The 12,788-nt window shown below is 40.6% G+C and overlaps 1 protein-coding gene across 1 annotated transcript in view; it reads right to left on the bottom strand.

Moving 5' to 3' along the window:
• The window catches only part of DNAJC7 (DnaJ heat shock protein family (Hsp40) member C7), a 32,975-nt gene that overhangs the window by 13,368 nt on the left and 6,819 nt on the right, over positions 1 to 12,788 (bottom strand). Inside the window, exons 2-6 of the mRNA XM_088143374.1 lie at positions 6,303 to 6,391; positions 5,250 to 5,374; positions 5,060 to 5,173; positions 4,041 to 4,115; positions 1,094 to 1,212 (exon numbers count right to left, since the gene is read on the bottom strand). Coding sequence (XP_087999500.1) covers positions 1,094 to 1,212; positions 4,041 to 4,115; positions 5,060 to 5,173; positions 5,250 to 5,374; positions 6,303 to 6,391 — 522 coding nt within the window. The remainder of the gene's footprint in view (positions 1 to 1,093; positions 1,213 to 4,040; positions 4,116 to 5,059; positions 5,174 to 5,249; positions 5,375 to 6,302; positions 6,392 to 12,788) is intronic.

Genomic DNA, 12,788 nt, shown 5'->3' with positions numbered 1-12,788 from the left:
ACATATGATGCCTGAGTCCTGTAGCTTCCAGGCAAGAACAGCATCCTTTCTAGTTGTCCATTGTCTTTCCTTTTCTCTAATTCCTGACACTGGCCTTTTTTTCCTATTATTCCAGTGGACCATTTCTTTTCCCAACTCCCCTCTGTCAATTTCAAAGCAAGTACACATATATTTATCAATCAATCAATCAAATTTGTATAGTCACCCATCTCACATAGTGACTCTGGGTGCTGTACATAATAGCCTTTTGAAGGCTCCCATTACATTTTGTTTTGCTTTCTGCCTGGACCCTTGTGGACACAAAGACACCTCTTTAGAACTGAAAAATGTTTTACTAAATTATACACACTGGTGGGGGAACTTTAACTTTCCAGGTTTTTCATTTTTTCACTAAACACTAAAAATAGGGCTTGCTCCAATTTGATGTAAATTCTGAACCTGATGCAGAATGGAATCTTTCAGAAGGGTTAACTTGTTTGATCAGGGACGAAGGTGTTCTCATCCTGTCTCTGTGGATCTCAATCTCATAGTTGAGGAGTTCAGCTTGCTAGAAAGGGCAGGGTGTCATGCCAAAGTTAGTTGTCACCCACAATTTCTTTTTCTGTGGCTGTGCACTTCTGAACAACAAACTGAATTTACTTTCTCAGCATCTTTATTGCCATTCTTGGTTGATTCTTCTCAAATTACTCGATCCAGCTTTCCATTCTTCTCCTCTCCCATCCCTTCCTTTTCACAATATATTCTAGTTTTTAAATATTTTTTAAAACTGTGGCCTTTCTTACTTTGCAAAAATGAAAAAAACAAAAAACAAAACAGTTATTGGCATCTTAATAGCATAAATCCCTGCACTGATGTATATGAAACTGGCACATTTCTTCCTCTGTAATACTGTATATATGCCATTCTAATTTAGAAAAATAAAAATTGTTTTGGGTACCATTGTGGCTTCTCAGTACTAGATAATGGGGAGGCACAGCTCCAATCTTCTTGTTAGAATCAGGAACAAATCATGATGAGCTATTCCCCTCAGGGTTAACTACATTATTCTTTACACCATATAGGTTTTCCCCATCAAATCTGTTACAGTTCTTACCTTGCAACAGACTGGGCTTCAGAATAGCGACCTAGCAAAGCTAAGCATTCTGCTTTCAGGATTTTGAAGCGATGGCAGGCAGGGGCAAATTCTAGAGCACGATCCATACAAAATACAACCTGGGGAACAGACGCAAAAGAGAAAAGAAAAAAAAATCAGAACACAAAAACTCAGATATTGGTTTGGAGGCAGCCTCTTGCCTGCTGAAGACATGAAGCTTGAATAACCTATAATAGTTGGAGTTCTGCTCTGAAACAGAATTTAGGATAGGCAAAATTAGTATTTTTTCCCATATAACTCATAGTTCATAGAACATATGGCTAATACAACTCTCAATAGCTAATGGTCTTGATAGCTAAATAAGTGTCTGTGTGTTCAGAGGCAGCATGCCACAATACTGGCTGCTATGGACAATGTGGACAGGGGAAGAACCTACCACCATAAGCCTGAAATTTGAATTGTTTCATACATTGTAAAATAAGTATATGTATAGACCTGTATAAGTTAAAGGATCTGGACAGGATTTTGGACAAGATCTATATCTTTGGCAAATTAGCATAAGGCTTTGAAATGGCACTAATTTTCAAGCCCCAAAGCTCAGCCCCCTAAAGCCTTATGAACCTTTTTATCAGGGCATATGGACAAGTTCAAGAAGCACAACACCCCCCCCCAATAGCCTATACAGCCCAACTAAGTTGCTACGAGTCACTGATTTAGGTCCATTCACAGATAATATCTGATGTCAAACTTTTCTACCTGGGTAGGAATGGGAAACCCACCCCCCAAAAACAGGTAAGGTGAGGCCTTTCTGCAGGTCTGATCTCCAGAAATTTTCTGTGGAAAATTATATGAATCAAGCCTTTCCAATATGTAGCAATAACCTCCCATCTGTAAAGCATTCTTGGAAGAATGTAAGAATAGCAATTTCTTCCTCTTGTAAAAAGATGCTTGGCTGAAAATATGTATGGGAGTTAGTACTCCCAGAAGTACTGACAGGTGAAACACTCCGTCCTTATTTATATAAATTCTTGGGTGAAACTTGTTCTTATGACACTGGGGGCAAAACAAACATAAACTCAAACCTGCCACAATCACAAAACAAGAAGGGGTTGTAGGTACTACTTATAGGTGCAAAACAGGAGCGTGGGCAGTAGACGCTAAACCATCCTTGCTATTTACAACTTCCTCCTTGGGAATGGCATTTTGGGGATGCAAGAAATAAGGAAAAATAGGATGCTAAGCTATACATTAATGTCCACATTCCACACTCCTCACCTGAATCACTTTCAGCCTTTAAACTGGATGCCCTTGCCCCAACTTCTATGTGACTGGGGCAGATATGGCTTAAGAATACACCAGTATCTGCTCTGCATACTTCTGTGTTCTGGGGTAAAAAAAGAAGCTTTTCTGAATAATAGGGGACTATACTTTCTCCACTATTTCTAAGGAAGTACGGAGCGCTACCACAATGATTCTTTAAAGTATAGTCTGGGTCTGCATAAGTCCACTAGTTTATCTGTCACAGCTTCCCTGTGTTCATGGGGCAAAGCTTGCTCACTGCCTTGGCCCTGCCTCCCTCCACAGAGACAGCTTGTTCACCATATTAGCTCACACTTCCCCCACCAGTAAGATGGTTCTTAAACATGGATCACTGGATAAAAATTGGTTCACTGAAATGTAAACATGATAATTTAAGTGACAATGTAAACATCAACATTCAGAAAATAAATTGATCTTAAGTGTAGTTACCAACAGTGAACTGGCATGTGCTCTGCTAAATGGAACTGTGGCTCCACACAAGCAACCCAAAAGAAATGTGTGAATAAGATATAGAATAATGAGAAAAATGGGATTTCATTGAACTGGAGATCCACTTGCCCCTACACTCTCAGAATTGAGATTTCTACTGAAGAACATTTTTGACCAGCAAATTTGTGCTAAGAATTGTTATTATTGCATGGGGCACATAAAACAATTCAAATGGTAATTAAAGACTTTATTTTTTGCTACAAATTTCAGTTTAAAAAACACTTAACAATGGAGGAGACAGGAAGGCATATACAAAGGCAGACACCATCTTTACCTTATTCACCTGGAAATGTTAACTCCTATGCTCTTAGAAATGAAAAGGCAGAGAGAGTGTGTTGTTTAACTAAGTGGTTCCCTCATTTTCTGAATGTTTATTTAGTGGCCCGTGACTGCAGAAATTTTGAAAAATACTGTACTTAGAAACTCAAGTTGAGATTGTTAAAACAAGAGTGGCTGCAATGAAGCAGCGGCTACTGTGACAAATGATGAACCCAAATTTCAGGCCTCAATGAGTGTTCTCATGGCCTCTCAGTTGCATATGAAGAGGGCATTGTTGGTTTGAGGCTCAGCTGGATTCTCAAATTCCCTTCCCCCATCTCTTCCCACAGGTGACATCACCACTGGGTGCTGCGGGAAGTGCCGAGACACTCCAGATGATGGAGCCACAAGAAGGAGGAGCTTCTTCTCCAGAAACAAGGGGCACGTTTGATACTGCATAAGGGACAGAGAAGCCTGGACAGAGCTTGTTCAAATCTCAGACAAGGCAGGTTTCTTCCTTAAGACAAACTTCAGATTGTCTCAGATTACCAGCTGCTCTTGGCAATTAGAAAGCAGCGTAGTAGGAATTCATTGGATTAGACAGAGGTCTTAACATTGAGACTGTGGGGCTAAGCAGCAATACCATCTTGCTGAAGAGCAATCAAGACAAATTTGTTACTCGGGGGAGGCAAAAAGAGAGGGAGCTTTAGAGCTTTGAAACCCTTGTGGTCTGAAAACTCCAAACCTCCTGTTCTCCATTTTTGAAAAGGAAGGATGAGATTAAGTAATTGTGAGAGCAAAGAAGGAGCCTCATGGCCTCAAGAAAGCCAAAAAATAAGTTCTCTATTACACACACACACACACACCAATCAATCTTTACCTTTCGGAAGTCCCGTTTCTCAAAATCAACTTCAGCAATTTTTTCATATTCTAGAACAGTTCCGGCACTCTTCAACTGGAAGAGAAGGCATCATATCAGATTATTAAATATTAGTATTAGCTATTTGTAGGCCATCAAGCATTCTGATGCCCTCTAGATATATCAAACTACTGATTGAGTTCCCAGGATTCTCAATCAGCGATTAGCCATGTGCTGCTGGGAATTCTGAGAGTAGTAGCTCATTGTATCTGGAGGATCACAGCACTGGGGAGGCTATTCTAATGTTTTTAATGTCTTATTTATTTTAACTTCATAATGATACCTCTCTTTTGATAAACAATATTTGAAGGCTGATTTTCAACATAATCTTACCTATACATACATATACAGGATGCACAAAGTCTTATACCTACTACATCTTCAGGACATCTGTTATGATAAAGAATCAGGTTTCTAGCATATATCGCTTCCGATGTTCCTGAGGATATGTAGCAAATGTTACAGCATTTGTGGGCAGAGCTTCTGTCCTCAGTGGCATGTAAACCAACTGCTGGAGGACTGTAATTAGCATTATGCCTTCTCTATAAAGCAGCTTTGAACTGGATTATTTTCATAAGTATTGTTCCAGGAAGAACACTAGGGATTTTAAAGAGAAGCCAGAAATTCCATACATAAAGGAAAAAGGATGTTTTCTCAGCGGGCAAGACTGGAAGACATATCACTTATTCTCACAGACTTATCGCCAGGACAAGGGACGAACCTTGTTATTCACTGATGTCCTGTATGTAACTGAATGACTGAAATTTACAGCTGTATGGATTCAAAATGAAATATAAAACTGAACTTCAGTGTATTCAAAGGAACCAGTGAAGTGAAGTGTTAGCTAAATTAATATAACCAGTGCAACATACCTTGAGACTTTTATCAGTCAAACAAGAGTTGCCGAACCAGATCAATCACCCAAGCCTGGCACCCCAAATATTCAGCTCTTCAGGTAAACCTCATGTTCAATGCCTTACCTCTTGCTCAGCCTGTGTGTTTTTATGATCCAATTCTAGAACTCGTTGGAAGCAGCGGCTGGCAGCCATGGCATTCCCCAGAGATAGGTGGCACTTTCCCTCCCGCAGATGTCCCTGAGAAGATAGGAAAAGTATGAAAGCATGCAAGTGTGGTGGAGGATCAGGAGAGCTACATATGTGAGTCACATACCCTCACAAAGCTATCGTCCATCCTGACTGATTGTTGAGCATCCCCCAGTGCCTCCCGAAATTTGCCTAACATCATGAGAGTGGCAGCACGGTTTCCATAATAACTGGCATTGCTGGGACATGTATCTAGAGGACATGAAACAAGAAGATAGTAATTAATTTAGAAGCAGAAAAGAACTCACCCTGCTGTGTCCCAAGTGCCTATTTTTAAAGACATTTTAAAAAGGTAAAGAGAGAGCCATGTTCTATTCTGCAAGATTTTGAATCTAAGAAATGGTAAAATCTCAAAGGTATTTTTGTTACATCCTTTTTTGGCAAAGAACAAAGCAACATTGAATGCTATTTTTAAGTTCTCCACGTATTATGTCATCCCTCTCTCCACAAAGTAGATTTTTCTTTTTCTTTAATATTAATAAAATTAATAATAATAAAGTTTTTACTTCAGTACACAGAACAAAGTGGCCAGTTTCCACAGAGCTGCAAAGAGCATTAAACACCTGAGCGTTTGTGCCTTTGCTCCAGGAACATAAAGAATGAAAAACAAGTAATAGAGAAGTAGGGTAATGACAAAAAATTTACAGAAGAAAAATGGATATTACAGACTGACCACTACTTCTCATGAAAGATCTGCTTAGGTTTCTCAATCAAATATTGCAGAAATGTTTTTTCAAGATTTTCCATAACTGCAAAGATCAGTAATTTGATATTAAGGAAGATTTCTGTGCATATAATAGGCTGTTTATACACTGCATACTTGTTACGCTGGAACTCTAGAACAGCCCTGATTTTGAGAATATAACGCAGACTGATATACATGAGAAATTTTAACACTGTATGCATATATGGTTTTCTGCATCAAAAATGCTGGATCTGACTGTGGAAAGCTACTGCTGCGAAGTATTATCCACCTGAGCAAGTTCATACATACCAGAACAGAAAGAGGCATTTCCAATTGAGGGAAATAAAGGCCTTCATGACCAACACTTGGGTGTGCCCAAAGGTCAGTTTTCAGATTAGCAGACAAACTTCCCATCCCTTTCCTTTTCATCCTCACCTATGGCTTTTGTATAGTAGTTGTATGCTTCATTGTAGTCCTTTTTGGCATAAAATGCATTTCCCTGCTCCTTGAAGGACTCTGCTTCTCTGGAAAAAAAAAATCATAACCTAAAATGCAGCAGCATTCAGCCCAGACAAGACAAGAGCAAAGACATGATAGACCTTATCTTATCTTACCAGAAGCCTCACTACCTGAGCACTGAGCACTGCTCTGTGGTTAAGTGCTGGGAAATGGATCATGCAACTGAGTGCACCGTTCTTCCTAAAACATTTACTCCCTCAAAGATTACCACAATGAACCAATGAGTCATCCACAAACTAGTAATACACCATTTTATTACTAAATAAATAATAATTCCATTTCTATAAAGAAGTATGGTTAGCATTTCTTTGGTTATCACTGGTGCCACCTAGGTGTTTGGAACCACCACTTCCAGATTCTGTAACTAAACAATGACTTTGATCATGCAAATTCCTGGAGTTGTAGGCTCAATATATCCAGAGGCCATCAGGTTGGGTCAGGCTGTTAGAAAATACGAGCACATTTGTACATAATTGATAAGTTAGAGACATTTATATTGGCACTACTGTATGCCAGCAACTTTTGTTCACAATGACTCATCAGTGGCTATTGGGCTTGATGGTAAGAAGGAACCTAAAAGCACAGGGGAAACATGCCAGTCCATCTGCAATTCTGATAAACATTTATACTAAAAGCAACTACATTACATCAAAAATGGGTTCCAAATCAGACATGGGGCATATTTGCTTGCAGTGTGGTTCTAAATGTATTTTTAAGCAATTATACTTTAATTAGTAAATTCAGATTCAACTTTAATGCATTTTAAAAAGGATATTAAATGTAAGTGACTTTTAAAAGTAAAATGTGTAAGTAAAGGTAAATCATCCCAGAAGCAGCAGTGGCAAACCACTTCTCTTGTTGCCAAGAAAATACCTTTAATGTATCTTTTAAAATATGGTATGAGATTCTGGGAACTGCATAGAGCACTGATTCTCCCCTGTCTTAACAAGAGCCCTGAGGCTTGTCACTTGTTTATGTATGCATGATCCTAAGTGAAGTTTGCATTCTGCCGAATCATTAAAGACAACAGCTTGTTTCTACTCTAGTGGCTGGAAGGGGTAAGCCAAATTCATATAGGATCTTATCATGCTATTTCAGAATGGGAATATAGCACTTTCCCATCTTTAGGGAAAGGATCTTTATAGAATTCTGAATGTATGTTTTTGGGGGTGACAATGAATGCCTAAGACCTTTTGAGCAAGCTGGGAATCCAACTCCCAAACTAGCCATTGCAACAGCCAGCCATAAGAAAAAGAAACAAAAAGCACTCTTGAATCTAAGCTAACGGCTCTAAATTGGTTTGTTCAGTGGAGTCCCACCCCCTTATTACTCCTAGAAACAGCTAAGTAAAGGCGTGTTGGTCTGGACAATACAAGCTATGTTAGGGGGGGAAAAAACTTCAAGAGAGAAAAAGAACAATAGAGGGTTGTATTGGGATGTGTTAACATGGTTTAACCTCATTTTGACCTCAACCCACTGGCCACCCCCTCTGGACTCCTTCCCTCAGGCAGCTCCCATTAGAATGGGGCAGTTCATTAGCTTAGCTTGTAAATACAATCAAGGAATCCAAGCACATTTCATCTCAAAAACAGTTTGATGGAGGTCAAGGCCAACATACATACTGCTCACATTCAGTGTATCCAATCGAGTTTAGTTCAAGAAAGTTACAGCACCCTTGATTTGCCCTGGCTTATAAATGCTTTAAGGATTAAGAGTGGGATGGCACATGTAATCCAACAGGCACAGTAAGACCCATGATCCTATTCCTATTATTTTTAACTGTGAATATGCAATTAAAAAATCCCCACATGTGTTATACACACGCACACACTAAAACTCTTGTGTCTGTAACCTTCAACTGGACGAAACAGTGCACAATAGGGCAACAATTTTTGAACCAAGGTACCTCAAATGGGCTAACTTACAGAATGCATCCAAAATCCAGGACCCATTACTCCTGTGGGATTTAAATTTGGGAAATTTGCGGCTGCTTCAGTGCTACTGTGACATCATGGTCAACCCAAGTCATGTGATCATTATGGGCGTATCCCTGACCTCTTTCCCGCCTCCCTCCATCCCTTGCACCCAATTGGCTGGCAGCGAGGCCCAATGGCCAAGTGGCGATTGGCTGCTTTGGAACCAAGGGTGAAATCTCTTAACAATGGTAGGCGTTAAGGGAAGGATAAGGAAGCAACTCGGATGCTGCTGGCGAGGTTGGGCTGGCTGGGGGGTGCTGGTGGTCAACGAGTGAGCCCTCTTCCTCCCTTGAGGGAGTGGGCCTTTGGGGACACACCAGAATGGGAAGTGAGGGTGCAGTTTTTCTTGCGGTCCGTGGTTCTCTTTGTTCCATCTCCCCCCAGGAAAATGGCAGGCAGTTGTAATAGAATGTAATAGAGCACCAGGTTCTCAGGAAGGAGGGAGCACATTCCAGGAAGAGGGGGTGGTAAGACAAGAGACAGCACGGTCCAGAGCAGGAGTGTGGGAAGAGAAAGAGATTTAGGATAGCCACTCCCTAGAATCTCCCAGGGTATATCCACTAGGTTAGAGTAGTACAGAATTAGTCTGGCAAGATTCTGTCTATATGCTGTAAACAATAAAGAAACTGAACTCGGTTGGACTGTTTCCCTGTTGTTCTTGGGCTAGGCCTGACAGCAGTTCCGCAGGTCAATCAAGAAGTCACTGGGGCTTTCCTGAGGGTCGTGAGGGGAGGGCAAATGGTGCAAGCCTATATTATATGTGGAAAGGAAGGAGGAAGGGAGGGAGGAAAGAAGGAAGGAAAAGGGAGGAGGAAGGAAAGAAGGAAGAGGGAGGGAGGGAGGAAAATTTCTGATGCTCCCTGCCAGTTTCCCACAAGCAAAGTCAATGGGGAAGCCGGCAGCAAGTCATAAGCTGCTCACACTCCCGCTGCTTTTTTGCCCTTGGTCATTCTATTTCTCTGTTTAGGTAAGGAAATATCTCTGAAATGATGACCCAATGGGTCATGGGTTGTCTGATATTTATTTATTTATTGAGAGAGAGAGAGAGAGCGCGCGTGCGCATGCGTGCACGAGCACCAAGAGGCGATTGGAGGTATCCACATTTAAGGCTCATCACAATTCTCCAACGCTCACAAGGATTTGATATTTTATTTAAGATATGTTTATGCTCCTTTTCAAGCTATAAAATAAAATGATAATACAACATACAACTAATACAATGCCATTTAACATTTCTTAAAATAGCACCAGTACATCATCATCATCATCATCATCATCATCATCATCATCATCATCATGCCAGTGTGCTGCAGTACTTGTGAAGACAAGAGAAACAAACAGCATCAGAAATTGGAATACACCATTTCTATTCTCCCAACTTTACATGCTTTATTAGCTACTGACCAATAAGAGACACTATATGACCAGTTATGGCCTTATTGGGGCTCTTCAGAGGTAGGTATCCTCCATATTAGATTTCTATGCTCGGCCCTTTTTGAACCCACAAGCCTTGTACTTAGCTTTAGAGCTTTCTGGGCCTGGCTATTAGTATCCTCTAGGCCAAGATAGCTCTAAAGTAGCTATGCCTACCCTTTTTCGCCATATTAGAGCGTTTTGTGATTTTTTTCTTGGTCTGAGCCTCAATGCCTCCTATTGGTCAGTAGCTAATATAATATATAGAGCTATATAAGCCCCCCAATTTTAGGGGAGGTGGTCATGAGGCCTCTAACATGAGACTCAGACCAATTTAAAAAACCACAAAATATGAGAGTATCAAGAAAAAAAAGATGTACCTGCATAACTACTTTCCCAACTCTCAGCTTCTCCCCTTTTCTAGTTTATAGCTTTTTAAAATTGATCTTGTCATCATCTTTTGATACTTCCCCCTATGTGAAGAATTACTGAGGCTGCTCTTAAAAAATAATGGACATTTTCTGTATGCAGTGATAGTACTCAATTCTGGTCATACAAACCAGATAATTGTGAAAGAACTACTACAAGGAGTAAACTCAATTGTGCGTTTTGAGGTCTCAACCCAAATACTATACCACTTTACAGTCACTGAAATTCTATCATAATAAATGTCAAGCCCATTTCAGCAGCTCACAATCAGCAAAGCAAGATTATTACACACTCAGAATAGGCAAGTTTATTGCAATAAGGGCTAGGATACAGAAACCTGGACACTAGCTATGTGTGCCTTAGCCCTCATTTATCAGTGCGTATGATAAGGTAGAGCCTCCCTACTGTCTCTGAATTGTGGTTTAATGGGGAGAATGCTAATCACCTATTTGATACAACAAAAATGTCATCTGTTCTTGTTCTGCAATATTTTGGAAATGCCCATTTTCATTCCTAGGGTCAGAGAATTCTATCACAATAAAATTTTTTATTATTTTGTGGTATCTTTCATACATCAGTGAGATTAAGGACCAGATTAAATCAAAGCGAAGAAAAGAAACATTGAGCCATTATGTAATGAGAACAGACTGATAAAATGAAACCAGGAATAGGTTTTGCTCCAACTTCTAGACTTCAAATCTGATTAAAACAAACCAGTTTACGATTATATCTGAAACAAAATATTATTGCTCAATGTCACTTTATTATGTAGGATTCTGGGCCATGCATTCTGGATGCCTACAGAGTCCATGCAGGATGTTAGCCAAGCCTATGAATGGAATACTATATTTGTCTTAGAATATTCCTCCCCACCCCCTCCGCCTCCCCCCAGATTACACAAAGGAAGATTGGTAGCAATCCTGGGCAAGCCATGTTTCAGTGAAGTTAAACTGCCCTTACTTATTAACCCATCTTAATCTCCCAGGAAACTTCTGAAAACTTGCAGAGTTTCTTTAAGTGTCAGAAAACAGAATTGGGTTTTGATGCCCCATTAAGGCTTTCTGTACCTTTTCAAGGGGGAGAAATATAGTACTGTGCATTAAAAGTGAGGGGGGAAAAGTTGTTATACAGGTGAAACTTGAAAAATTAGAATATCGTGCAAATGTTCATTTATGTCAGTATGGCAACTCAAAAGGTGAAACCAATATATGAGATAGACGCGTTACATGCAAAGCAGGATATGTCAAGCCTTACTTTGGTATAATTGTGATGATTATGGCATACAGCTTATGAAAACCCCAAATTCACAATCTCAGAAAATTAGAATATTATATGACATCAATAACACAAGGATTGGAAATAGAACAATATCGGACCTCTGCAAAGTATAACCATGCATATGTACTCAGTACTTGGTTTGGGCCCCTTTTGCAGCAATGATTGCTGCAATGCGGCGTGGCATGGATGCTATCAGCCTGTGGCACTGCTGAGGTGTTATGGAAGACCAGGATGCTTCAATAGCAGCCTTCAGCTCCGCTGCATTGTTCAGTCTCATGTCCCTCATCTTTCTCTTGGCAATGCCCCATAGATTCTCTATGGGGTTCAGGTCAGGCAAGTTTGCTGGCCAATCAAGCACAGTAATCCCATGGTCATTGAACCAGGTTTTGGTACTTTTGGCAGTGTGGGCAGGTGCCAAGTCCTGCTGGAAAATGAAGTCAGCATCCCCATAAAGCTCGTCTGCGGAAGGAACCATGAAGTGCTCCAAAATCTCCTGGTAGACGGCTGCGTTGACCCTGGACTTAATGAAGCACAGTGGACCAACACCAGCAGATGACATGGCTCCCCAAATCAACACAGACTGTGGAAACTTCACATTGGACTTCAAGCATCGTGCATTGTGTGCCTCTCCATTCTTCCTCCAGACTCGGGGTCCTTGGTTCCCAAATGAGATGCAAAAGTTGCTCTCATCAGAAAAGAGGACTTTGGACCACTGGGCAACAGACCAGTTCTTTTTTTCTGTAGCCCAGGTAAGACGCTTCTGATGTTGTTTGTTGTTCAGGAGCGGCTTAACAAGAGGAATACAACATTTGAAGCCCATGTCCAGGATCTGTCTGTGTGTGGTGGCTCTTGATGCACTAACTCCAGCCTCAGTCCACTCCTTGTGAAAGTCCCCAACACTTTTGAATGGCCTTTTCCTGACAATCCTCTCCAGGCTGTGGTCATCCCTGCTGCTTGTGCACCTTTTTCTACCACACTTTTCCCTTCCACATAACCTTCTATTGAGGTGCTTTGATACAGCACTTTGGGAACATCCAACTTCTTTTGCAATTACCTTTTGGGGCTTTCCCTCCTTATGGAGCGTGTCAATGATGGTTTTCTGCACAACTGTCAGGTCAGCAGTCTTTCCCATGCTTGTGATTCCTACTGAACCAGCCTGAGAGACCATTTAAAGGCTCAGGAACCCTTTGCAGGTGTTATGGATTCATTAGCTGATTAGAGTGGGACACTTTGAGCCTAAAATATTGAACCTTTTCACACTATTCTAATTTTCTGAGATTGTGAATTTGGGGTTTTCATAAGCTGT

This window comes from Python bivittatus, unplaced genomic scaffold, assembly GCF_059951505.1.
Source record: "Python bivittatus isolate LINGU-HERP-01145 unplaced genomic scaffold, Pbiv_v1 ctg000410_np1212, whole genome shotgun sequence".
In the NCBI taxonomy this organism is placed as follows: domain Eukaryota; kingdom Metazoa; phylum Chordata; class Lepidosauria; order Squamata; family Pythonidae; genus Python; species Python bivittatus.
Note: the sequence above shows the minus strand (reverse complement) of the source record. Positions and strands in the feature narration are given on the sequence as shown.